Source organism: Synchiropus splendidus, chromosome 18 (genome assembly GCF_027744825.2).
Source record: "Synchiropus splendidus isolate RoL2022-P1 chromosome 18, RoL_Sspl_1.0, whole genome shotgun sequence".
Taxonomy (NCBI): Eukaryota; Metazoa; Chordata; class Actinopteri; order Syngnathiformes; family Callionymidae; genus Synchiropus; species Synchiropus splendidus.
This window is the reverse complement of record NC_071351.1, coordinates 13,215,125-13,242,982: the sequence shown is the minus strand read 5'-3', so window position 1 is coordinate 13,242,982 and position 27,858 is coordinate 13,215,125. Positions and strand designations below refer to the sequence as shown.

At 46.5% G+C, this 27,858-nt stretch overlaps 2 protein-coding genes across 6 annotated transcripts; one reads left to right on the top strand and one right to left on the bottom strand.

Moving 5' to 3' along the window:
* Positions 1 to 108: 108 nt before the first annotated feature.
* On the bottom strand, positions 109 to 8,520 carry slc6a1a (solute carrier family 6 member 1a). 2 transcript variants are annotated; one of them, XM_053848413.1, is made up of 15 exons: positions 8,370 to 8,520; positions 6,650 to 6,987; positions 6,444 to 6,575; positions 6,269 to 6,369; positions 5,679 to 5,788; positions 5,460 to 5,592; positions 4,772 to 4,906; positions 4,606 to 4,709; positions 4,223 to 4,347; positions 4,048 to 4,160; positions 3,408 to 3,539; positions 3,172 to 3,274; positions 2,878 to 2,978; positions 2,552 to 2,719; positions 109 to 2,367 (listed from the first exon to the last, which is right to left on the bottom strand). In XM_053848413.1, the coding sequence occupies exons 2-15, from the start codon at positions 6,879 to 6,881 to the stop codon at positions 1,975 to 1,977; spliced, it is 2,082 nt and encodes a 693-aa protein (XP_053704388.1). In that variant the 5' UTR covers positions 6,882 to 6,987; positions 8,370 to 8,520; the 3' UTR covers positions 109 to 1,974. The 2 variants fall into 2 exon arrangements, with proteins under 2 accessions (XP_053704388.1, XP_053704387.1); XM_053848412.1 differs by lacking the exon at positions 8,370 to 8,520 and adding an exon at positions 7,640 to 7,947.
* tnnc1a (troponin C type 1a (slow)) lies at positions 7,990 to 27,845 on the top strand. 4 transcript variants are annotated; one of them, XM_053848415.1, is made up of 8 exons: positions 7,990 to 8,432; positions 23,830 to 23,938; positions 24,675 to 24,938; positions 25,908 to 25,938; positions 26,014 to 26,160; positions 26,290 to 26,404; positions 27,152 to 27,288; positions 27,349 to 27,845. In XM_053848415.1, the coding sequence occupies exons 2-8, from the start codon at positions 23,909 to 23,911 to the stop codon at positions 27,378 to 27,380; spliced, it is 756 nt and encodes a 251-aa protein (XP_053704390.1). In that variant the 5' UTR covers positions 7,990 to 8,432; positions 23,830 to 23,908; the 3' UTR covers positions 27,381 to 27,845. The 4 variants fall into 4 exon arrangements, with proteins under 4 accessions (XP_053704390.1, XP_053704392.1, XP_053704389.1 ...); XM_053848417.1 differs by having other exon boundaries at positions 24,437 to 24,938; XM_053848414.1 differs by having other exon boundaries at positions 7,990 to 8,550.
* Positions 27,846 to 27,858: the final 13 nt, after the last annotated feature.

Genomic DNA, 27,858 nt, shown 5'->3' with positions numbered 1-27,858 from the left:
TTCTCGCCGGAGAGCGCCAGGGTTTATCGCCCAATCACAGCCGAAGTAACCTCATTTCCCGAGGACGAAGGAGAAGGCTGCTTGCGACACACGTGCCAGGCATGTTTCGGATTTATATTTTCTATAACTCTTTATTTTTTCAGTCTTTTTCTCTTTGTATAACATAACAATCGTGCTTTATCATAGGACACCATTTAAATACATATCATGTTTATATTATGTTTTACATTAGGCAGTGAGACAGTTAAAAATATACAAAACAAAATTGCTTTACTAGACATAGTATCTATTTTTAATATCAATATCTTCATTTTTCGTCGTTTCCTATGGTTCTGTAAGATATGTGCTTTAGCTTCTGTGGTCAAAATATTATTGCAGAAAACAGCAACTTCCATTTTTTCAACATTTAGACATTAACTTCCAATGTATTACAGACATTCACAGTTACATGTTTTACACAGTACAGTGTTACAACAAAGTTCCAGAGAAAACTGCGGTAGAGTAACTTTATACAAAAATTCACAGAACATGAACTGGTAGCCATTTTCGCTCCCTTTTGTTGCTTTTTTCGCCCCCTCCCCGACTCTCAACCCTCCATGTTCTGTTCGACCCGATGCCTTTGTCACAGTAGCTGCCATAGAAGCAAACTAACATTGTCCTAACACGCCATGGCAAACGTCTGGAGAAATTAAAGCTTTGTGCTTTTTTTCACGTGTAAAGCAAAGACAACGGAAAACAGGAGCGGACCACTTTGCTCACCGGCCCACACGTATACACTACATATGTATTGCTGGATACATATCGATCAAACTATGATTGATCAGAACACACAAAGAATGACGTAAACACAGAGTTGGTCCAGCTCTTTTTGTGGTAGCTTATGCGATCATCTGCTCTTCCGTCCAAGTCGTGTAAACAAGACTATGGCTAAAGTTGGCGTCTCCCAAACCCATAGTTTTAGAATTCTTTTGTTGTACGTAAACAGGATTGACTGTCAGCGATAGTCGATGTTTGGGAATGAATTCTGGAAAGCTGTGCTTTTTGTCGTACTGCTTCGTACCCTGTGCTTCGCCAACCACACGTAAGGCTTCGCTCACATAAACAAGCCGTCCCTTGAGCTGCTTCGGATCGGTCGAGATAAACGCGGGGCTGAGGGGTTTGTCTTTTCAGGGTAGATATCGTTTTAGTCGCACACACAAAAAAACTGTAAACGAGCAACAAGCCAGAATGTGAACGAACCTTTACAGGCATAGTTTTTGCTTTTGTCTGAATATTGGTTTTGGTCCCCCATCACAACACATGTATAGTATAAAACATCCAAAAAATAACTCTAAAAATGTCTCCATCACATAAAAGTTTTTCTCTTTTTTTTTCTTCTTAAATACTCTGGAATAAATGTAAGGAAAAAATAACAGTCTCTCTCACACACACAAAATCTTTTGCGACGAAACTCCGGACTGCTCCAGATTTCCTTAGACTTCGTATCGGCATTGTGCTTGATCAGAACTCCCCGTCCCGGTGTGGCCTCACAGAGTGCAACGTTTGGAAAAAGAGACAACTGTGTGAGGTTTAGTAAACATCCACAATTAAAATTGACGTCATCCCTCACGCTTTTTCTATGATGTCAATTTTGTTCACTACTTCATCTACTATATTCACACGGTATTGACTTGATTCATGAAGATATTTAACAATTCTCTAGTCTAGATCTCTATGTTTTTCTTTTTTTTTTCTCACAGTAATACACAGTATGTTTACACTTTTTTTCAGAATTTCTTCAGATCCATGGTGGAATTCGTGAACACTAACAGTCTCTTCTTAGGACGCAAACCGAGGGTGTTCGGTTTGGCTTTTACAAATGCAGGAAATTAAATCTTTAGATCATGTGTGGCCCCTGGAGGTAGGTGAATCAATTGAAATCTTTAAAGTCCTTTTTAATGTTCTCTTTTTGCTCCATGAGGGTTCGGCAGTGGTCTACACGTTGGCCTCGGCGTTGGTCAGGTTAGAGGTCGGACTTGTCGGGTTCGGGGGATTGACGGGCTCCGTCGGACTCACTGGGTTTGGAGGCGGGCTGGTCGGGCTGACCGTCGTGGTGATGTTTGCCGCGCCGGCTGTAGTGGTGATAGTGGTGATGGTGGTGGCGATGGTGGGGCTAGTTACTGGGCTAGTGGCGGCTGGCGCCGGGTTCGCCGGGCTCACGCCGCTGGTTGAGTTAGCTGGCGCCGGGCTAGTGGGGCTGGCGGGGTTGGCCGGAGCTGGGTTGGTCGGGCTAGCCAGGTTGGCGGTGTTGGTCTCCACCTGCTGCTCGGGTCCGTTCTCCTGAGGTCGCTTCACCACGGCGGGAGGCTGGAACATTATTCGCACCCGCTGCAAGATGAGCACAAAGAAAAATCCAAATCCTTCAGGTTCACTCAGAGCAGCAAACGGTCAAGATCAACATTGACTGGCGAAATGATGGCGGCGAAGGTGAACACGCGACTATTTCCTCATGCTACGTAGGGCTCCGTAATTTCCCTTTGCTGCCTGAAAAACCAAGTTGTGCGTGACTCACCTCTTTGAAAGTGCCCTTGAGTCCAAGATACATGTAGACCATGTACCCTGGTATGAGAACCATGGAGGACAGAGCCATGAGCCATCCGACTCCCTGACCCCAGGCCGGGAATACGTAGTCTCCCATTGTGAGAGGAACCATTTGTATGGCGCTGAACAGGAACACGCCCTGTGGGAGACACGAGCAGCTTTTACACATCCTGACACGGCCGACTGCGGGCGGTGCTGTCTCGCCCCGACGTGTCCGCAGGCAGGTAATATTGACTTTCTGATTGTTTCGGTGTCGTGGCTTGAGATGTCGTGTCGCATCAGAGCGAGAGCACTCACAGCTACGATGAGAGGGGTGAAGACCACCCAGCACAGCTTCCACCATATACAGGGCTTGTAGCCGATCATCTCCTCGATGTTCTCGTAGAACTTGTTCACACCTGCCAGACAAAGGCACTCGGTCACGACTCCTGAAGCTCACCGCGGTCTTATCTACATGGGCATGAGGATGTGCAACGGCTACTGTCTGGACGTGTGTGAGCGAATCTTTATCCTTAGGGTTTGAGTCGGTTATGGAGCGACATTGATATATGTACATTAATGTAGCCTGGGTGAGACATGAATGATACACACCGTAGAACCAGGATATGGAGATGCATTCAAAGAAAACCAAGAACAGCAGACACATTCCACTGGCAGAGTAGTAGTCGAACAGTTTGAACACATAGATCCCACCCTGGTTGCAGAAAAATCAATCAGTACGATAGAGAAGACACCGACGGCGTAACATTATTGGTGAGTCATTGGTGCCATGACTAGCTGGGAGAGGGGGTGGGGGTGTCAGTGGGGACGGCGGTGTGCTGCTGTACCTGCGTGATGTTTGACAGTCCGATCACATAGGACACCAGACAGACAACTGCGATGAAGATCTCTCGTCTACCCCTAAGAACTCTGGGAAACTCGTCTACCAGAGCAGTGATGAAGCCCTCAACAGTGCAGAACTGAAGGACAGAATCACAGACACAGGATTTAGCGTGAAGGGTGAGCGCACAAAAAAAGCCAGCAGTCAGAAGTGGGGTGCCTCAGGGGTCGACCTTTGGACCTGCCCGGTACGCCATAGTAATGCCTTCTGAACTTCTAAACGAAACGTGCCGTCCACTGCGTCGATTAAAGAGCCAGACTTTCTAACTTTTCTCACAAACTTGTGACTTGTGAAACGCCAATAAAGCAAATGATTCTTTATAGTGAGGAATTTCTTGCGCTCAGGTGTTCAACCACATAGAAAAACCGAGATGCACAGACAGAACCTGCGGGCACACAGAGGCGATAAAGTTGCTTTAAAAGGAGCGGACAGCTAATGTCAAAGCTCAGCTCCATCTGTCCACAAGAAGCAAATTGCATGCTTATCATGCGCAGTGCAGGGGTGCGCTCGGTGATAGCTACTCACATTTAAATATTTAGGTCAGCCCGTGAGCAGATCATCTCTGAGCCCCCTACCCCCCTCCTTACCTGGCTGTCGATCCCCAGCATGAGCAGCATGGAGAAGAAGAGAATGGCCCAGAGCGGAGACACTGGCAACTGGGTTACAGCCTCCGGGTAGGCCAGGAAAGCCAGGCCTGGACCTGGAGGGAGGGTCAGCGGCGTTACATCACGCCAGACTCACCCGGCCTTCACACCGAGTTACCTGAAGCTGCCACGTCAGCGATCTCTTTCTTGGTCACGTGGGCCATGAAGCCGACGATGGAGAAGATGACAAAGCCGGCAAACATGCTGGTGCAGGAGTTGATGCAGCAGACGATGACAGAATCTCTGGATGAAGGAAACAGATGAGAACATATCTCCTTTTATTCAATGTGGCTCCACTCTCAAAGTGATCGCGTCCCCCCCCCCCCGCAGTTCATATTCTCCCCTTTGATTTGCTGTTATTCTGCAGCACATTACTGAAACCTCTCAGAGCTATTACCCAGAATCCTTCAGGCCTCTTACAGGTCGAATAATCTGATAAAATAGCACCCAATCTTCTCTCCACTGCAGATGTGTTATCAGCGCTCGCCTCATTAGTCTCACCTGTAAACATTGTTGTTGAACGTGTTGTAGCTGCCCAGAGCGATGAGCGAGCCCAAACCCAGTCCATAGGAGAAGAAGATCTGGGTTGCTGCATCCAGCCACACCTTAGGGAAGAAGCATGGTTCGGTGAGGGTGAAGTTCAGTGAAGAAAAATGTGACGTCTTACCTCCGATTGTTTCAGTTTTTCAAAGTCCGGGGTGATGTAGAAGAGGATTCCTTCCTTGGCTCCGGGCAGAGTGACACCACGGATGAAGAGGATGAACAGCATGAAGTATGGATATGTGGCTGAGAAGTAAACCACCTGCAGAGCCACACAGATGTCATGTGATGGCAGGTAGTGTCATCTGTTCCAAAGCAGAACATTGATCTCTTCACCCTTGACCTCTTTCATCACAAAATTCGGAAGATATTTTCAGCAACTGCGGCTGGTGTCGCATTTATTCCCAACACCGCACGCGCGATTTATAAGCGGAGGGTGCAGGGAGCTGCTCTGTGACCGAAGCAAATGTTATTTGCCATGGTCACGTGACGCACTAGGATTTCGAAAATGTGCCACCACAAGGGAGGGAAACTGCTGCAAGACAAAACCAGATTGTTCGGTGCCGCCGCTCCTCCTATCTTCAATCCACAGTCTATAGATACCGCCAGGAGAGAGAATTAATGGCTCCACGGAGGGCCGCCGCGGCCGCCGCATTAGAGAGCGCCAGCATTTGATGTCGCTTCTCTTATTTAAAAAAAAAAAAAAAAAATCAATCCCGTCATCGCAGGCCCGGGTGGGAATGATTGATGTCCCACTGATGAATATTGCAGCCTTGTTAACCCGCTGACCCTAAAAAGGAGAATTCACGTCTCACCTTCCCCGTCCAGCTCACTCCTTTCCAGATGCAGAAGTACACCAGGACCCAAGCGATGGCCAGCGTGATCGCCAGTGGCACTCGGAGCTGGCCTGGTTTTTCCAAGCCATCGGTCATTTCATGCACATTGCGTCTGAAAGGCAGAGGAGGCGACATTAAGGCACAATGCCGCTGCGTGGTGGGATTTTTTGAAGAAGAAGAAAATGGCGGACGGCTTACTCCCAAAACTCCACCACGGCACTCGTGAGGTTGGTGGTGTCTGCGATGGAGTAGTTGGTGTAGCATTTTTCCGTGTTCCAGGGGTTATTACAGGAACTCCACGGAAGCTCCTGCAACGTTTCAGATGAGATTATTTCAGCAGAATCGCTTTAAAAAGAAAATATTTTAAGCCAACTTCAGGGCCCTCGTGTTCCTCTAAGGGAGTCGCGCGGCCTTGTTCCTGAGGTAATCTTGAATCCCCCCCTCACTTTATTTAAATTCAATAATCCTACCCAATATCTATTTTTGACTAAATTACTAGTGAAATGAATCATAGACCACAACATCAAAAGCCAAAATTCAACGCTTTCCCCATTTAATCTCATAATTTGCTGCCCAATCTGCTTTTAAATCATCTGAAAGTGGTCGTTTTTCACCATTTGAGCCTGACTATACTGAGCCTTCTTTATGACTGGAGAAGCACTTATGGCCTCGCTGGCGTTTGCCTATTAGGAGGGCCGGCCCTGCACGCAACTCTAATCCCAAGGCGAGCGTAAAATGTGGGGATCGTGACCCTGAGCTTGCTTGCGAAGCAATCCCGTGGTACTCACAGCGGTGAAGGAGTTGTACAGGTAGTAAATAGCCCAGGAGATGATTACAATGTAGTAAATGTTGAGCCAGAAGGAGAGGACGGCTGCTGCCAGGCCTACACCTGTGTCGAGCGAATAAACACGTCATATATCACCCTGGAGCGTGCAAAAAATATTCACCTCCTGCGAGTTGTACCTTTAAACACGGGGGCCAATTTCCACACTCCCAGGCCCCCGATGGAGGTGTACTGACCGAGGGAGCATTCCAGGAGGAACAAGGGGACCCCAGCAAATATGAGGGTCAGAAAATAGGGGATCAAGAAGGCGCCTAGGTGGAAACAAAAACAGTCAAGACTTTTGATAGGAAGATAAGAGTGTAACAGATTTTTTTTTATTTTTTACCTCCACCGTTTTTCCCACACAGGTACGGAAACCTCCACACGTTTCCAAGTCCAATTGCGTAACCCACACACGACAGGAGGAAATCAAACTTGCCCCCCCATGTTTCCCTATCTGGCAAGTCCTTCTTCTTCTTCTCGGGCTTCACGTCCAGCGATTTAGGTTTCTCGTTGTTGGCGGCCACCTCGTTCAGTTCAGTGACTTGTCCATCCGTCTTGGTTCCGTTCGTCGCCATGTCTCTGGGTTTGGCAGAGGTCCTGGCAGTCGGACGGGAGGCTTCAGCACCGGTCCACGTAGACAGCAGCTTCGCGGATTTCACACCAAATGTCTGGAGATGAAGCCTGGACACGCACGCGCGCGCACACACACAGAGACACGCGCGCACTTCAGTCGTCGTTAACCTCAAAATGGTGAACAGAGGAACCGGTCGAGGTTCGGTGCGTAAAGGCGAACACAATCCCGGAGAAGATCATTGTCATTCATGATGCGTTCACTCCCCCCCTCAAAAAAAAAGAAAAAAAAAAAAAAAAACAGATCGACGCTCGTGCTTTCCAAAACACACACACGACAGACTGCGCTCGGTCAAATTCACCTTCGCAAAGTCGGCGCTTCAAGACAAACCGGAGCGAAAGCCTCAATTTTAAAAGGGTAAAGTTGATTCCAGTAGGAAAAAAAAAAGAGCGTGCGTCAATTAACACCTGCAGATTCCACGCACTGTCCGCCGCGCGCGCGGAAAGACAAGAAATTGGAGGAAAAAAACGCAGACAAAGGGACGTCCGATGCGTAAAAGCTTTACGCGTCAAGCCGCATCCACCAGCGTCGATTGACATGCACACGCTTAATTAGAGGAGGAGACCGATCGCGGATCAATATTTGCTCTAATTGGCACAGTTTATCATGCAGCAATTGGATTAACCCTTCATCCGCCGCGCGCACAGGCAGAAAAACGCACGCACAAGACGGCGGCTGTGATTTGGATCAAACTCTACTCACAATCAGTCTGCGATCCAAATCTGCGAGCGAGGTATCCGCAGATTCCTCCTGCTGACGAAGTTGTAAACTCCCAATATGTCGTGCAACATAAATAGATTTTACTTCCATTAAAAGACTTAAAGGGACCATGCAGCGTCAGATACGTGTCCGAGCAGGAGCTGTCCAGCGGGCAGTGCTGAAGAGGAGGAGGAAGAGGAGGAGGAAGAGGAGGAGGAGGCTGGAATCAACACGGGCAGCAGCCGCTTCGCCTTGCGCGACTGTCTAACATCAACAACCAGAGAGACTCAACTCCCATCCACACAGCCTCAATGTCATCTCAAAGTCGCCCCCCTCCCGCTCCTCCTCCCCCTCCTCCTCATCATCTTCACCCACAGGCTGCGCTGTTTTATAATATTTCTTTCACTTCCATGAAGCAAACAATCCAATCCCCTTCAACTTTTCGAGCCCCAATTCATAATATTTTTTTTTTTTTATATTCCGTACCCCCCTCCTCCTCCTCTCAAGGGTGGGGGGGTTGGAAAATAAGGGGGAGGTAAGCATCTTTATTGGGTCCGAGCGTGCATGTCTGCAAATTGTGATAAAGGAGTGGGTCAATAAAAGGCGGGCACACTGGCTCAGGGTTCCACTTGTGCCTGTCAGTCATCCGCAGACGCTCCGTCGTTCCCAAATGAGGGGGCTGAGATGAGAGGGATGGTCTCCTGCAGACAAGTTCTGAAAGTGTTTCTCTCACCTGAGCCGCTGGATTTGTCCATGTTTCCTCTTCTGGTTTCAGATGAAGTTTCTCCGCTCGCCGGTGAGTACCGTCTTTGACTTTCCGATGAAGCTGCGGATTGGAAGAGTGATGAGGCGAGAGTCACGTCATCTGACCACCATGTTGATCCGCCATCTTCTCACGTGTGCATGTGTGCCAGGTAAACAAACTTGTCTTTTGGAGGGATCGGGTCTTTCATGTAGGGCTGCCTGAGGCGTCCAGCGTGATGTCAACTGAGGAAAATTGGGGAAAAAATAGAAACGAGACTATTTTTTTAAGATCTTAAAATATTATTTCATTGTATTTATGATGGGTACAAAGTGAGCGAGGCATGCTGAAGTAAAGATCTGATAACTTGTTCAATAAGAACTTTGAACAAAGCAGTTTGAAAAGTACTTTCAGCTGAAAATATGTCCTCATAATTATATTTACATAAAGCAGTCTTAGTAATTCTCATCATTTAAAGCCTTTATTAAGGCTGGTTTGAAGCTTAGAGATGGTCAAGTCATGATACGTTGGAAATAGAAACTCAAAATGAGTTCCAAATGATTCCAGCCTGTTCGATTCAGAACTCCAAAGCTTATCAGATCTCATTACTCTCTGCAGTCAAATGAGATGAATCTGGAATTTGTTTAATTTGAGCTCAATAGTTTAAGATTTTGTCGTCCTTCCACCCCGAGGTGGCGCAGTTTGGTCAGCGGTGGTGAAGCTCAGTGTGACGTGGTTGCATTCGCTCTGTTGAGATCCTCACTTTTGCGGTTGTGATTCATTTGGTGGTGCTTGTGTTTGAACTGTGGTGGTTGTGTTTACAAGGTGGTTTGTGGCATCGTGTTTTCACGTTGAGCTGTGGTGGTTGCGTTCAGTGTGACGTGGTTGTATTTATGATGTGGTATTTGTGCAGTTTTCTCTCTGGCGTGGTGGTTGCATTCACTTTGACATGGTGGTGCTCACTCTGATGTAGTGTTCAATCTGACGTTGTCTTGTCCACGCTGAAGTGTCTGTGCTTTCTATTACGTGGTGGTTTTGTTCACTATTTTCTTGTGGTGAAGTTCATGGCATGGGTCATCCCAATGTGGTTGTGTTCTCTCTGGCGTGGTGTTTTCATGCTGAGGTGTGGTGGTTGTGCTGAGTGTGATGTGAGGTAGCGGTGTTTTCTATCGGTAGTTATGCTCACTATTATGTGGTGGTGTAGTTCATGGTGGTGTTCACACCGACGTGGTTGTATTCATGACGTGGTATTTGTGTTCTGTCTGATGTGGTGGTAGTTTTCTGTCTAGTGCTGTGTTGTTCTCATGTCGGCGTGGTGGTGTTCACTATGACATGATGGTTGTGTTCACTATTTTGCTGTGGTGGAGCTCCTGGCAAGGTGGTGTTCACACCGAGGCGGTTGTGTTTACAACGTGGTGCTTGTGCTCTCTGTGTTGTGGTGGCAGTGTTCAACCCGAGGTGTCGATGCTCACTGTGAGGTGACAACAAAGAGGCAGTGTTCCCTCAGAGGAGGTAGCCATCATTGTGACGTGGTGGTGCTCACTGGTGTAAACTGCTGGAAAAGACCCAAGCTCAGCGTGGAGCAGCATTTAGACTCCAGCGTGTTCCGTTCACAGGCTGCGAGGGCACCAGATGGCAGAGCCAATGAGGGGTGAACGAACCTACTAAATGATAGCAGCACATGAAATGCAGCATTTAAAAGCCCATCTGGGTTTACGTCCCGGCGGACACGGCGTGTGAAACATGACACATATTTATACACCTGCTGATGGAGCACTCGGGCCTGTCCAATCGACTGGTGACACGTTCGCTGCGCCAGCTGACCTCCTCACCCCGCAGCCTGGCTTTTCACCCTGCTCACCGCCTTTCCTTTGCCTCCTAATTTCCGCCGGAGACTCTTCTATTTGTCCCATCGTCGGCGCGGACCCTGCTCCATTAGGCCGGGCCTCCATCATGTAATAGCTTTGAAAGAATTGCAGCCGGGGAGGGGGGGCGGGTTCCTCCCCCTCTTTACTGGCCCACTGGCCGTAAAATCATCCTGATGTGCCGCGGGCTGCTGCTACGTCCATCATTCTGTTTGTTTTTACGACTGTAATATCAAAGTCTTGCTGCAGCGCTTCACACTCCGGCCTCATTATCGTGTCATTACAATGAATAAGCTACGAGGAGATAAAACCGGCCGCAGAGGGAGCAGAGTGAATCAAGAGAGCAGGTCGTGGAAAACACAGCAAGTGTTTATTCTGAAAAGATTGTTTTAGGGGGAATACTTTTGTCTGTGACCTCAGAAGATTGAGGACACCCTCAGCTCATTATCATAAGGAACACCCATTAGCACGCGAATGATTAGCCTCCACATATTTTATTCATGGTGCCACTAAACATGTTTTCCTACCGTCAGCTGCGTCGCTGTTGAAATAGAATGCTAGTTTGTTATTATTATTTTTATTGCTGTTATTATTTAAAATAGTTAAATAAATATTTTTTATTTTTATTGAATTCATATTTTTAAACTTTAAATTAAATGGATGATACATACATTTTCCTTTTCCAAAAATAGATAATTTTGCTAAAATTATTGTTTTGTTATGTAATATTTTAAATACACATTAGAAAATAGACATAAATTTATGATTTTTTTATGACTTCATTAAATGCGGCGTGACGTTTGCTCAAAAAGAAAAATGAGATGAACTCTCTCGGTGACTGGACAAGCTAGCTGAGTGTGTTGTGTGCCGAGCGTCCTCCTGCAGTGAACCTGCTGCACCGGGATGGAAACACTTCACAGTGATGCTGAGCTGGATCTCCACTCGCTCAATGGTCCTATAAAAAGAATCAATGGACTGTAGTCTCCCCTCGCTTCTCCTCCTGGCCGCGACACCTGGGAGGTCCGTGCACCTCCTTCTTCTCCACTCCCTCCCAGGCTCCTCGCTCTGAGTCGCGTTTGTTTAGAATGACCTAAATTGCTGTGAAGTGAAAGCCTCAGCAGCTCCGTCTCACCCCCCCCACCTCCTTTCTCTTCATCCTTTTCTTCCTCGCACGCGCGCCAATTCCAGGAGAAATGAGCTGAGCCGACAGTTTTTTGGTGACAAGCCGCTCATGCCAGACGCTATTTACATGTGTAGTGAGGAGCATCAGAGATGTGGGCTGACCAATGGTGTTCCAGGAGTGAATCATCTGGCAGACTGGTGGAGCATTCCACTCCTCCTTTACCTTCCTGAGGAGATCGACGGTGCCAAGAAGTTCATTCCCACGCTGGGATTCGGACTCAGCGTTGATTTAGGAGGAGCGTTTGGGTTCAGGTGCTGGTGCTGACAGCCAGAGCCCGGTGTGGGTTTCGTAAACATATGACCTCCATGATAACCAGTATGGGGGCACTAAATGGCTTCAAATTTTGTACATGTGTTGCTAGGCAACAGCATAATCGCTCTCCGGCTCCCCTTCCTTCCACCACGCTCCGCTGGGATCGCTGCTCTGCTATCATTGAAAATGGTTAATTAACTTCTACAAAAGTCCATTAATGGTGCAGATTAGGCTTCCGCGGGTTAAAATGGCCGCGGCAGAATATCGGCAGACGAACGCTGCGGTTTAAAATATTCCCTGAAAAGAGCCCTGCTTCAGTCTCGTGTTCGCTTGTAGCTTAATTTGAAGTAATAACCTTCTGAGATGGAGTTGCACCGCTCTTAAATTTGAGCCGCGCTCACTAATCCCACCTCCGCGTCCTCGATGCTGAGCGGATTATTTTCTCTGCGAAAAATGTCTTGCAATGTATAGAAAATATTGCAAAGGAAGCAGCACCTGAAGATGAGCCGCTCGTGCGTCCAGTCAGTTCACAGCAGAGACCACGTGAGCTTCCCTCGGTTCCCTCGGATCTTTTGCTGTGACCCCAAACATGTCGCACCCGCGGCGCTTTTCTGAGAACATTGAAAATAAAAATCAAGTGACAACATCATGTGTGATTGTGAAATGATACATTTCAAATGCACAGGAAATATTGGCTTGTTGTGTTTTATTTCATTGAAACCACATTACATTCAAAGATTCTGGACATGTCTCATCCATTTTAAAGTTTACTTTCAGTTCTGATGCACAAGAGAAAAATGTCAGAGACTACGACAATGTCAGTTTAATAGTTTGTAGTTTGGCCCCCGGGCTGCTCTTTGTCCAGGTCCGCTGTAGGACCTCACCAATGCGGTACGTCAATGGGACGCGAATGTTGCATTCTTGCATTCAGGAATGTAACATTTGCTCACCTTTGTTGTGTTTCCATGGAAGTACTGCTGTTGTTCTCTGGCTTTTTGGACTGTTACACCTGACTGAATCTCTGTCAGTGCTGCCAAATGCTGTTTGGTTCCTACTTATTGATTCACAACTGAAGGCCTCAGAGGTTTATTGAGCTGAGGTTTAACGTTTTTTGGCTGTTTTTGTGTTGTAAGGGCGCAAATCTCTCTGCTGCTGCTCTCAGAAGACACAATTGACTTGATGAGGAAGACTGGTGTTTTCGCTTCTTTAATATGTCCATGTTAAGTGTATGTCAGGAGGGGAGCGGAAGGAGGCGAGGGGTCCATCACCGAGCACTCGGGAGCCATGACACAGAGCTCTTTAAATGCAAGCTTTGACTGGAGTCTGCAATCCTTCCTCGCCACACTGCCTCTGCTAATCCCCTCCATTCAAGCGTATCACTATGGAAACTGACTGGATGTCTCACCCCAACTCCCGAAGTTGTGCCATGCAGCCACGTTCGCTGACATGGACGTCGTGTCGCAGAATGCTGGTGGTTGCAGCTCGGACCACACGCCTCCCTGCCGCGTCAATATCGGCTGATGTGCATGCTTTCAGTTGCACATGTTCTCAGCGCAGCCCCAATCTTTGGAAGCACTTGAGCCTGAAAGGAGACGGGGAGGTTTGGGCGGGTGTGGAGTGAGGTTCTCTGTATTCCTGGGACGACTACCTATTCTTTCCTCTGGCAATATTGCAGGAGAATATTTGTCATGGTTTTAAAAGGTTTATCGGCTTCAAAGCTGGAGGAGCCGGTCGGGCCGAACCGTCAGTGAGACCACGCAATCCTTCCAGCCCTGACAAGAATGCATGTGGACGAAATTCCCGCAGCTAAGCCCCCAATTCAGAGCGCCGAAGGAACAGCTCCGAGAAGCACATTTGCATTTGACGTCAGCTTTAATCCTCATCCCAAACCACTCCAACATCTTGGCGGAGATGTCACTGTAATTGCCAATTACAAGTTGTTGGTAATCAGCGGCACCATCGAGGGGTCCCCTTCTGCTATGGCAACCTTGACCTACCTGCTGCGACGGTGCAGGGTGCAGGGAAAAAAAATGCATTCCTGGCTTGGTGTGTGTGTGCGTTTATGTACAACTGACTTGCTTTTGTTCCTTGCAGTCGTCGACACCTCTTGTCTTGTCTTCCTCTTGCACCTCGATTTCTTTTCACGTCCGATTTTATACCAGCACTGATCTGCTCCAGTCATCTCAGTTATTCCCCTAAAACAGCTGTAATCCTCATCAGTTCCCTTTTCAAACCAGCGAAGCAAGAGGAGCCGAGATAATTCCTCCTCAGAGAATTTACAACTATTAAATACCTCGCTGAGAATCCTTGGGTATGTAATGTGAACGCATGTCCTGCACCAAACCCACTTTGTTGTGTCCTTGGTTAGTGTAGGGGCAGCACATGGAAATGCACAGAGGTAAGACAAGCAGAAACCGCATGGTTTCGAATCCCACTCATGTCTCAGTGGCGTTTTCCAGGTGCAGTTGTGGGAGTGAAACGTGCTGGCAGCCCAGCGTGAGGTGTGAAGGTGAGCTGGTGTAGTGGTGGCTTCAACCGAGTCCTCAGCAGGCAATGCAGCAGTGCTCGTACGCCTCGATTGGTACCGAGTTCAAATCCCACGCTCCCCCGGTGATCTGGATCGGCCGTCCTGGGCGCAGGTCGGGGTGGGGGCTGTGTCCCCACCTCGGGGTTCAGCTGGGTGCTGTAAGGGCTTATGACAAATACTTCCATCCTCCATTGGAGTTTTGAAAGAATGAAAGAGGGGAGGGGTGGGGCCAAGTCAGCAAGGGACCAAAAAAAAAAAATTAGGAAGAAAAAAAAGTTGGGATGCTGCAAAAATAGTGAGAGAAAGAAGGGTGAAGATGAGCTAAAGGAGCCTCAGTCACAGAGGAAAACTTGAAATTCGCAAACAAACTATAATAGTAGCCGCTAACAACTCCGGTTGATATTCTAGTTCTTTTTTTTGTCCCTTACTTTCATCCCTCTTTTTTACTTGATACTCGGGATCTTCCAATGTCCTGTTACGCAGCAATCTACATTACATTTGTCATATGCAACAACTTTTCTTGGTCATGTTCCTTCTTACGCGACTTTTCCTCCGTGTCTGACTCTCGCTCACTATTTTTGCAACATCTCAACTTTTTTTTTTCACCTTCTTCCCCTCTTTTTTTTTGTCCCTTGCTGACTTTTTTTTGTTAAACCACACCCCCTCTCTTTCTTTCAAAACTCCAATAACCCTGAGGTGGGGACACGGCCCTGACCTGCGCCCAGGACGGCCCATCCAGATCACCAGGGTCGTGTGGGATTCGAACTCGGTACCAATCGAGGCCTGCTGAGGACTCGGTTGAAGCCACCACTACACCAGCTCACCTTCACACCTCACGCTGGGCTGCCAGCACATTTCTCTCCAACAACTGCACCTGGAAAACTTCACTGAGACATGAGTGGGATTTGAACCCAGGCGGTTTCTGCTAATCTTACCTTAGTGAGCTACACCTGGCTCATCCAGACATTTTGGTTTCTCAGTTATCCTGCACATTTTGCTGAAAGCACTAAAAAAATACACTCAGCGGCATCACTCCAACAAACAGCCTTATACCTCAGTGAGCTACACAGAGTGAAGCTTCACTCAGTTCTACTGGAGAAGACACCTGCAGGCGCAACATCCAACCTGAGCAAACAGCAGGTATGGAGAAGTAGCTCACTGGTACATGCACTTGCATGTGAGCAGCACTGAACATTTCAGTTTTGTCTGCACAGAGCATTTACTGAGACACTGTCTGCAGCTCCCCGGTCCAGCGCCCATTTTGGCAAACACAGCCTGGAAATAAATAAATAATGCAGCTGATCAAAGATTCATGAATAATTTGTTCATACAAACTCACACCAGCAGGGGGTTGTTGGACCAACCTGGCTGGATGTCTGGTACCATCTCTGAGGGAGGAGGAACAGCTGTATTGATTCTGTCCGCCAACTTGAACATGTTCCTGGGGGGATTCATGTGTCTCCGTTTTTGGAAATACAAAACTCATCTTTATTTTGGTTCTGTTGGAGCACCTGAGACTAAAGTAGTTTCAGCTTCAGGGGTTTACTCATGGGGGCGCTGTGCCTTTTAAAGCACCACCTTTCCTTGCTAGAAAACGCCGTCTCCCCCTTTATTCCATCAGCCATGTAGAGACCTGCGGACAAATAAAACTCCATAATGCTCTGCAACAGTTGACAGTTATCAGACCCAGAAGCTAGAAGACAGAACCGTCCTCTCGCTGAGTGGGCTTAATGGCACTTGTTAACCTTTTGCTCCTTGTGGAGATGAAGACGGAGGCTCACGTCGGTTTGAGAGCGAAGCTTGAGTTGCTGTAGAGCCAGAGGAGGTGATGCATGTCTTTAGCTGGGCGGTGTTTATGCTAATGCTCCTCACGAGGTGCTGCATTAAACACGTCCACACTGAGGAAGGGGAGGAAGCATGAGCAAGAGATGAAGTCACTTCATTTAGTTGTCGGCAATGGCTCAGGAAACTTTGACCTTTCCCTGCTGCCTTCAGGCCGCGATGAGTCACATGACAGCCGCATATTTACAGTTCCCCACACCGCGCTGCACCGGGAGGGCCCGGGGCCGCACTGCAACAGTTGCAGACCAGAAAAAGGTGTTTTGAAAATCTGCTTTGAGCCCTCGCTCACAAGACGAGGGCACACGGGGACACGTGTGTTTGTCCTGGAGAGAGGACAGCGACAGCTGCACACAACATCCCAGCCACTCACTGAGTCGTTCCACACTCACTGGATCCGTCAGCTAAACTGCTGAGGAACAGTGACGTCACTCCATAGCAAGAGGGGAAGTCACATGATGACAAAGGAGAGTCGATGAGAAGTGATTTATTGATCAAGTGAAAGAGCAATTCATCACGCAAAACAAGCCAAATAAAACACTTCATTAAAACAAGACCAAACAAAAAATGTAGAAGTGAAACACTTAAATATAAAGACACTAAGAACCTCAAAGAAAGGTGTGATAAAGTGTATTATATCTCACAGTAGCAACGCAAACTGATGTTAAAATAGCACAAGAAAATCACAAGACTCAAAAGTAAAATAACATGTTGCAACATTAGACACAATGGAAATCATCAGAAGACATAAATCACATCATGAAAGCAAAAATATTTGGAGATGAAACCTGAGATGCAGTAAAGATGAGACAAAAAAAATAGGACAAATTGAATGACAGTAGATGAAGATGAACCATAAAGAATAACCAATTTACACCTTTGAGACATTAGGATTACAAAAAAAAATGCACATGAAGTCCAAACAAAGTTTTGAAATATTGTAAGCAAAATATTCATACAATAAAGTTCACAGAAGAAAGTGAGTAAAAAGGCATCTACATGATCCAGAAAAATATTGAAATAAACATAACATGAAGATATGTTAAAAGGGAGCAGTAAGATAAAAGTGACCTGGAAATGAAAGAGTTAATGTGAGCATATTGATACACTACAGCGGCAGGATAAATGTTAAACATTAGGGCATATGGTTTGATAGATGTCACCAAACCATAGAAGAGGTGAGAGTTCATGACATTTAAAGGACCTTGACAGATTGAAATATTCAGCCATAAAATACAGTGAGACCTTCAAACACCAAAAGAGAAACATAAAGTCAGTTATGTATCAAAGAACCCAAACAAAACTCAAGAGCAAATCCCAAAAGTGAAACCAAAAACAGCGAAATTTCAAAGTCGACACCTCAGACAAAATGAAGTGAGATGTTCGAAATGACCCCACGAGACCTTTTATCATGACATTAGCAGCAGAACATTGAAAACAGTTGCAACTGAGTAACAGTCAGGACTGAGATTTGCGCAAGACAGATTAGAGGTACCAGGAATCAAGTATTTGTTGCAGTGAAACACTTGAAATATGAAGAGACAAACCTCCCAAAAAGAGAGACAGAACAGAGAAAGTCATTCCAATCTCAGAGGTAAAGACGTTAGTTCAGCACAAATGTAACATGAAATCAAACCAGCCTTTAAAATGACCTCCTGGGAAGTTTGTCACAATGGAAATCATTTCATGACTTTAAATCACTTTAAACTGTTAAAACTGTGAACACAAACAGTGAAGAAGAAGAAATGTTTGGTAACGTAAATGACAAACCATTAAAATCAGACCAAAACACAAGCACATGGAACTATTCTAAGACAGTTCATCATCATGGAGGTGAGACTTCATGACCTTCAAATGACCTTGAAAGAAATGGATATCAACTGTAATGAGGCGTTAGAATGACAGGATAGAGTGATAGTTAAATGTAGTGAGATTCACAGAACACGACAGAATAGTTCACGCACATAGCAGCAAGGAAACCTATCAATCACAGAGGAGAAACTAAAGACAAAGAAGATATTCATACAAATATTACAGTTCCAAAGGAAATGAAAATGAACCTCCATACTTGGTGAAAAAGAAAATAAATATATATTTCACAAAAAACGTCATTTGAGAAAAGAAAAATTGGATGAAAATAATTTCAAGATACCAAAGGTGACAAAATAGAAATGCTGAATCAACTAGAAGCAAATGCATTTGTTTCTGAGACCAAACAGCAGAACATGGAATAAACTAAACTTTGACCACCACAAATTCAGGTCAAACACTGAGGCAACCAACTAATTCAGTTTGCCATAAATTAGTTGGACCCAGACATGTAAATGCACTGAAGTATTGTCAAGAGACTCAAGAAAGAAACGTGATTTTTTTTTTTACACTGAGATAGAAAATGAAAATCAGACAGAGGACAGTGGCAGAAGATAAAAATGTAAACATGGGAGGAAGTATTTGGACTGCTCATCACAAAACAAATTCACAATGTCAAGACAGAAAAGGCACTCCATGGGCACCACAGTCAATCGACAACTTCAAGTTATACATAAAAACATGAACAACATTTGTTATGGAGGTGCAACAAAGAACACATCAGGGTCAGACAAACACGACGCTACAATGGCGACAGTAAATGTCAACATTCACCCCAAAAAGAGGAGCAGCAGTGGAGGGACATTCAGAGAGCAGGACACAAGAAGCGCAGAATACTGAGTAAATCAGTGACAATACAAAAGGTTGACAGAAGAAAAACGCACAACAGAGGGGAAATAATGATTCTGTTTTCAGTATCCAATGAAAGCTTCCCAGCCGCCCGTCTCACCCCAGGCAACTGGGACAGGCTCCGGCCCCGAGCCTGCGAGACAAGGAGCAGTGTGGCAGACATTTATGGGACGCTACAGTGTCAACATGAAGTGGAATCAGCTAATCATGTTGTGTAACAAGGAGCAGCTTTCAGCAGTTTGGACGGCCATATACACGAGAAATCTCTCCGCACCGGATGACTTGAGCTCTGATCAGTGGAGCTCGGCTGCCGTCGAACTGAGAAATGGCAGAAACATTATGACGAACCCGCGGGGTTTCTGGATTCCATTTCACAGTAAAGCTATTTGAGGCCACGAGGAGAAGCAAAGACACTGACAGATCCAAAATGGGCGTGTGTGTGGAAATCCTTACCAACACAGACAAGTCTTTCCGAGGGCGATACGGCGACTTAAAAATAGATTCTTTGCCGTAACATTAGTTTCCCTCTCCTGACTCTCCTCAGCTCGTGACTGCAGGTCGCTTTGACAAATCACAGAACAATAAACATTTTAATGATCATCAGGAACCGCAGGACTTCATCTGAATACATTAACCACTGAGATTATTAGGAGTTGGTGCACCTGCTTCATCAGATGACACATTTCAGCCCCTCCTCCAGAGGGCACTGTCTCAACAATAATGCTGTCAATCAGCAAACAAAGTCGGTATAAGAACAAGCCTCGCATTTCATTGTCCCTAACTGGATTACCAGGCTGCACTCAGGAACTCTCTGGCCGGTCCATTACTTCAGTCCTGCTGAGTCAGCAGCGTCCAAACGTCTGCCACCACTGTTTGATTCCACTTGGTTCTCATTTTTGCACGGAAGAGGACGGATAGACTGTGTGGAGGAGGAATGCGTTTTAAAATATGAACACAAAAGCACCTTTTTTTTTTTAGCTTACCTCACACCTCTAAAATTCTTAGTGCTCCTCTGCAGCAACTATCTGGTCTCCCTAACCTCATCTCCACCTCTGATTTACTTGTTTCTAGTCCTGTCAAGTTGACAATCCATCATTGCTGCTCTGATGCGACGCCGCCCTGCCTGCACTCTCCTCTGAAACTGGAGAAAACAGGCAGATCTTGGACCTCCAAACTTCTGCACTCCAATTCAGGAGGAGTTTATCCTTCAGCTGTGAAAAGTGAAACTTCACGTCCAAGTCAACATGTCTATTATTCTGCCCCATGAAGCCTGAAAATCTGAGGACAAGCGCTGTGAATATTTATGAGTGTCACCGCTCTCAGGAACCTTCCACCCTCAGACGAAGGCGATGCAGAGGCATAGCATCATCCATGTCGTGTGTTCCATAAATCGGGTCAACACTGTTGAGCCAAATCTGAACAAGCAGGAATTACTCGTACTTCATTTGACAAACTCTCGGCTCCAGAATTTATCTGAAGAATATCACTTGTCGGTTTCACAATCGCGGACACGAAACAGATTTTCTCTCTCGCTGCCATCAGAGAGGAAATCTTTCTGGGTGTCTGGTGCATGATGACGAAGGTTGTGAGGGGAGTGGGGCGTGGGGGGTGGTTCTGAATGGAGACGGTTGCAGGCGCTGATCCAGTGGACTGGAAACGTGAAGCTCCATTGCCACCATCACTGGCTCATTAGAGCGGTGATGTAAGGAACACAGCGTAAGATAATTTCAGAGAGAAACCACTGAATCCACTCATGCAAAGCGGGAGCTGCAAACCCCTAGATTTGGGTCCGAAAACACGCCGAAGGAACGTGACACACTGAGCTCTCACAACAGGAGCTGCCAGCAGGTTCTCATCAGGGAACGCAGCCGCGCAGAGAGAGCAATAGATTCACCGGCAAGAGATTCAACGCCGCGTGTCCACTCAATCACGCCACATGTGCTGCCATTTCAGAATGGAAACATCCAGTCCAGAGTCAGACACGTCTCTATTGTCGCAGACACCTAATGGCAGGACAAGAGGAAGCGTGGACACAGGACCTGTGGTCTGCAGTCCTGACACCACCACCTGACTATCATTCTTTAATTTCACTCACAGCACATAAAAAGCTATACACCATTAAATAGCTGTATTGATGTTGAAAAAAATGCACTGTATTTGGACATCAAATATTTTAGTGGTTTGAGGCAAAAATCAACAGCTTCTGCGGCTGAAGTTATAGTTTTTAAATAGCTTCCCATCAGATAAGGAAGAGTCCAGTAGCATGGTGCGACGCCTCGGGCCTCACAAATGCACGTTTGAAGCACCTAAAAGTGCTGCAGTGACTCACCGCCACGAAGCATTCGACCGTCCGCGGCTCTGCGCTCCAACATCAGCAGCTGCGAATAAAAACAACAGGAGAAAAAAGATGTGAAAACGTGAGTAAACTTCCTCAGGCTGGCTGCCAGAGGAGCCTGATACAACATTAGCACGAGTGAAACGCTTGACAGTTGACGGGATAAACTTAAAAGCAGAAGCGCGCTCCCTCCTCGGCTTCAGGAAGCCTCCGGCACACGAGTAAACACACGCGAGATCCGGCAAATTAATTATTGAAAGAATTGTTGTCTTACTTGTTTATATAGCTTCTTCTGTTTCACAACAGTGTGCACTTCAGGAACCGTCTGCTGATAGGAGAAATCAGAGCAGCTCTTCAGAGAAGGTGCGAACGCAAACACAAGAGAAAGCAGGGTGAACATCAAGCGCCATCTTATCTGAGTCACTTCAATTCCTCACTCGCTTTTGGAGTCAAAGAAGGACAACCACTCCAGAGAGGAGGGGAAATAAGAGGAAGCTGGGCAATCAGCCGGCGGAGCGCTCATCTTTGACCTGGCTTAGGAACGTCTTGTGTCTCCAGGGAAGGAAGCCGTGAGGTTTCTGATGTTGGACAAAATAGTTTTGGACATGTGGGTCGGGCTACAAAACCAGTGGCAGCTCCACTTGCAATGCAACGATGCAAGGTGATGATTCTTTTCAGGATGGGAAAATGGCTTTAAAGTTGGCTTATATCTACAGAGACATTGAAATATGCACAATGTAATTCACTCATTTTAGAAGCCTAATAGGTCCTGACATACAAAGGGGACGAGTTTCGCAGCATGAGCCCTCTGTGATATTGTGGCGCGTGAGCAGCACGGCGGTTTCTCCAGGATGTTATCTGGTCTCCAAGGGGGGTGGAAGGAGATCACAGGGCCGAGTCGGGAACCGATGATTGATGACGGTTGTAGCTTCTGCGAATTAACCTCCGAAAGATCTGGAAGCAGCAGATGAAACCCTCATGGATGGAGAAGCAGCGACGATGGAAGTCCGACGAGTGAGCTCCAGCCAGCAATTAAGTGCCACGGTAAATGGAGCAGCGAAGATGACCCTTTCATTAAGTGTCCTACGCTGGCTGCCTTCTTCATTGACTTGCTACAAATGATGAAGGAGCTGGAGGGTGTGTTTCCAGGTCAACTCTGACAACCTCACGTTCTCCCAAACATTAGACTCCTCCTGAACATAAAAAGGACGTTTTAATTTCAGGCGTTAATACATGCGTTGTTAGCCTCCACGCTACATGGATTTAACCTCCACACTCCACCTGACGGCTCCCGTGCTCTTCAGTTCATTTGCATGAATGAAGTGCATGGATTACTACTCGCCAAAAATCTGACCCTTTCGATTTCCATGCGTGCGCAAGGCAAAGAAGGGAAAATAATAGTGCCTCTGAGGACAAAATGTGGTGGCAGGGAGGGAGGCGGAGGGGGAAATAGCCCCGCTCATCTCCTCTCATTTTCTCCCCGCTACTACCCAGCAGAGTTTCTATGGCAACCCCTCAAAAAGCGGTGTGCGTTGAATTGTGGATTTGAGATGCGCTGTCTGATTGCGCTGTGTGAAGGAGATGGCGGGCTCTTTCGTCAGCTTCCCCTGTAAGAGGAAATTGGTGGAGAGCTCCAATGAAACAGCACTCCATATGCTTTCTTTGATGCGCGTGCCAGGCTTTGGTACTACACTGTGCGTGCACCTTTCAGATCCAGTGGCCCCCCTGCAGAGCAGCTTGACATCCACCAGACTGCGCGGGGCTCTGGATGAATATAGGTGACCGCTCATGAGGGACGTTCGGCGTCTCAGCCGATGACAAATCATTTCTCGAAAACAGCTTGTTCGATTTCTACTCATGGTTTACGCAGACATCACCGGCGCTCGGGTGTATGTTCCGCTCCATCCGAGGAGCTGTGTGACGCTTGTAAGCTGTGCCAGTCCCCATTAGCATCCCATTATAAAGCAGCATGATCACTGCCACAGCGTGCCGCGCGCGCGAGAGGGTGCACACGTGCGTGCGAACGGCACAAGTGATTGCTGCGTCTGAGGATGAGAAAACGAGAAGCGACATCAAAGTCCTTCTCTGTGTACAATTCAATTTAAATGTGTCTGCAAGTGTTTGGTTTGTTTGACCCAGATTTCCTCACCTACCCTGCTGTTGATAAATTGGATATCCGGAGGCAGCCTTGCGCAACTATTTGATGGCGTAGAAATGTAGCGAACAGCGCCATCTGGTGTTTGAACCTGTGTTGCACACATGAAGATAAGTGAATATTAAAAGGCTATAAAGGCGATAAATTTAAGCTGGAGATTTCCAAAGAACGGCTGGATATGAGCTTAAAAGTTAACTTTAATATGGTTATCGAATTGTACATGATACAAGAAATGATTTACTTAACATAATATTAAGAAAAATTAGACAAGCGTTCATAAAAAATAATGCACTTTAAAAACGTGGAATGATCCCATTTAACATATTTTGCAGTGCTTTCAGTTATGCTGGATTTATCCCGGAATGAATGTGCACAAAACATTTAAGTCTGTAATAAAATGTTATTCAGTTCTGCACCTGGCGCCTTCAAATTCTTACATGTAGCACTGCATTTTTCCAAGTCAATTTCAGATTGCACATTCAAACAGTTGCCTTCTCCCTGACTTGGAAAAGAGCTCTGTGATCCTGAAGACACCAATTGAGTATCATTGCGTCTTGTCACCTTTTATTACTTGCAGGTATGCTTGGCTGTTAGGAGACTCAAGACAGAATACAGCTCCACTCCGGAACAGGAACATTCCAATATCCTACACCAATATGGAGCAACTGGGGAAAAGGGAAAACAAAGTGAGTGACCATTACCATTAAGGTTTTACAACACCAATGAAACTTGATATTATTTTAGGCAAGCTGTTTTTGTAGTGATTTATATGGATAGAAGACACAAACCAATGTATTTACAGATTTTAAAAAAGTGCAAGTTCAATGGTGCTACTGTTAGTTCATGACAGGTGAAAATGGTTTTTTTCTTTAAACAATGGAAATATTTAGTTAGAATACATAAGGCAACTGGGGAGCAGCAACATGTAAGAGAGGCCAGCAAGAAACGACATCTTCGGTGTAATATTTATTCTTAATTTGCATATTAAATATGTACTTTCTTCTTCACAAGCTGCCCTTTTATATATACAGAATTGAAAAATGTCTACTCAACTCCAGTTAATGAATCAGATTAATAATTTAGTGAACTTTTAAATGAAGTTTTCCAGTCTATTTTTATTTCTCTTTATTGTCTTATTCCAACATAACACTGTTTGTCACATAAATCTACTTAATTTTCCTCAGAAAATAGTGACCAAGTGGACGCACCATTCTTCTCACACGTACCTGAGCATGAAGAGCACAACACTCCTCACACCTACGCCTGACTCTTTCCTATAAGAGCAGCTGGCTGGACCCAACACACACACACTGGTGTGGAAGAATGTTGAGTGTCTCCACAACCCCCCTCCCTGAAGATTAGGCTTCATCATGCCTGACCCCCCCCCTCTCTCTCTCTCTCTCTCATCATTCCTTTCCAAAGTATTCCCCACAAGAGCTGCCGCATTTTTATCTGAGCCCGGTGATTGCGATAGATTGGCCAAATGACACACATACACAGACACACGCTGAGGGGTGGCCGGTGAGCCCAGGGAGGGACCAGCCAGCGGCGAGCTCAGGCTATAAAACCTCCCCGGGAGGAGGCCAGTGTCCTGCCCTGAGCCGGACAGAACCCACTTCCCCTGAGCCAGGACGCCGCCAGGACCGGCAGCAGACCAGCAACATGAACGACATCTACAAGGCAGCGGTACGTCCTCCAGCAAGCTTTTTTTCCCAAGTTATTTAGTGGCAAGAAGAAAGTTGCTTTTGTTTGAATAATGATGGGAACCGTCGCCCTCAGATAAGAACCACAGGGATGTTTGACAAATCCCTGTTGATGCTTCTCACACAACACATCGCCTCCATCAGCAGCTGACGCCAGCAGCGCCTCGACACCCACGGCTCCGAACTGAGCCCTGTCAGAGCAGATAGGAGCCACTCAGGGGGTCAGTGGCGGGACAGGTCCCGGTCCACGCTCCTGCCGCTCCATTCTTGACTCCAAATGGATCCATCCTACTCCATGCGGCTAATTTTGGTGGTCCTCTGGTGCCAGTGAGGGGCTTCAGGTTTAGATAAACCCCCTCCCACGAGTGAATTCCAGTATTATCTATGAGCCCGAGCCGTGTGGCTGTCTGTTGTCTGTCCACCCCGGGTCTGAGCCGCCTGAGCTCTGCGCTCACATCCCAAGTGAGCCGTGCAGCTGACACCTTCAAAACGACTAGGAATGTATATTGCACATGTTTGTTTGGACCGAGTTTTTCGAGCCTCAAAGGGGAGAGTGCATTTAATTTATAGTGGACGACAGACAATAACTCTTACATAAGCAGCTGTCTCCTTCTCTCATTCGTGCTAGCTTTTCCAGGATTACAGTTCTATTGTTGAGCCAGATCCACAGCAATGCCAATTTAAAGCTGTGGTTCCTGATCCTGCTGTTTATTTTTAACTCCTCCTCTTCCCGGCTGCACTATAGAATCGGGGTTTCGGAGGAGATAAATCATTGTTGGGGAAGTTGGATGGGAAGACTCCTCCATCGATTTAGGAAAAATCCAATGGGTTACTTGAGGGCAATAATTGGCCTCGGGTGAGAACATGGGTCCACCACAGCACCAGGGGCTGAGCTGATCCTTGGATCCGGATGACAAAGAAAAAATACTGACTGCATCTGTGCTTCTTGTAGGTCGAGCAGCTCACAGACGAACAGAAAAATGGTGCGACCTTCAAACAAATCTTTCCACCTTCGTATGACTAGTGCGCAGATCTATAAGAGTTATTTGGCGTTACAGAATTCAAGGCCGCCTTCGACATCTTCGTTCAAGATGCAGAGGACGGCTGCATCAGCACCAAGGAGCTGGGGAAGGTGATGAGGATGTTGGGCCAGAACCCCACTCCCGAGGAGCTACAGGAGATGATCGATGAGGTGGACGAAGATGGTGAGGACGTCTTGAACTTTAAGATTGACTAGTTTAGTCATCAAGATTTAAGCTGTGACAATGACTCGATGGCCAGCACACAGAATCAGAGGTCCCCTACGTGACTAACTTAATGACCATCTCCTGCAGGGAGTGGCACGGTGGACTTCGACGAGTTCCTGGTGATGATGGTGCGGTGCATGAAGGACGACAGCAAGGGCAAATCGGAGGAGGAACTGGCCGAATTGTTTCGCATGTTTGACAAGTGAGTCCGTTTTCAGAGACCAAAATCCGCAAACACAAAGGAGCAACATTTGAACTGCCTCCTCGTGGCGTGCTGCGGTCACAGTCGATTTCCGGTGAGCAATTATGTGCCCTGACAAAATGCCAAAAACCTTAGCAGTGACGCTCCTACGTTAATCCAATATGACAGCAGGCAAATTCAAACTGTCACTCCCAGTCCTCCGGATACCTCGTCAGAGCACCCGGGAGAAAACTCTTTTCCCTTTCTCTCATCTCGGAGTATTGCGACACAATCTGCTAATATTAACTTGAGTGTGGAGAACATCCTAGAATTCAACGATGGAAAGAGTTTGTGTGAATAAGATTAATAATAAATGGGAGCAGTTTTACGGCAAGTCATAGACATATGCTGGGAATGTGTGGCCAGTGGAAGCATACAACGGTGCATACTGAACCCCTTTATGAGGGACCCTAGAGATGGAAAAGCATGGGAGTGAGGGGTCCGTGATTGGGAAGTAGAGATGGTGTCATGTGAAGAATGACGGAGCTTCCCTCAGGGACAGAGGAATGTGACAGAGCCCCTTTGCATGTCAAGTATGTGGGCTGTAACACAAGTGAGCTGAGTGGTGAAGAATAGTTTTATTTAGCTATACATTTATTTAACAACATTTCAACAACTGTGCTCACCTGCTCAATATCTGCAAGTAGATGTTAAGTTTTCCAGAGGTTTGGAAAAGAGCCATTATGTTCGTCTTCTTCGACAATGCAGAAACGCTGATGGCTACATTGACCTGGAGGAGCTGAAATCCATGCTGGAGTCGACAGGCGAGGCGATCACCGAGGACGACATCGAGGAGCTGATGAAAGACGGAGACAAAAACAACGATGGCAAAATTGACTATGATGGTGAGAAGCTGTGAAACATCCTCCGAATTTACTTGCTACTAACTCACCCGTGTCCTTCAGAGTTTTTGGAGTTCATGAAAGGAGTGGAGTAACCTGGGCTTTTTGTATCATCTGTGACTTCCTGAAGAACTCTGCGAGATGGTGTCCCTCCAGCCTCTTGCATCCTTGTGAATATGGTTTCACCGAACATCTCGCTGCCAGACAGGCGCCTGTGACAAAATCTGGTCCTATGAAATGCTTATTATCCGACGACAGAAATCGACAGAAGACCAAGCTAGTGTACATGTGAGGATGTGTACGTGGCCCTCAGGACTTTTTATTCCCCTGTCAGAGTGCCTGCATTTAACATGGAAATTGCCTTCACGTAATAAACAGTTTTACCAATGTTCCTCTTTGTATTGTTATTTTAAGAGCCAGACTTCGCAGTACATCAGAATCACGTTTTTATGAGCTCATGACCTGGTCATAAGATTTAATAAGCTGGTCACCAAACACATAAAACCCTGCAGACGATTCCACATATACTCCAGCTGTTTGTCCAGCTAGTGCTTTGATTTACGGTGCATAATT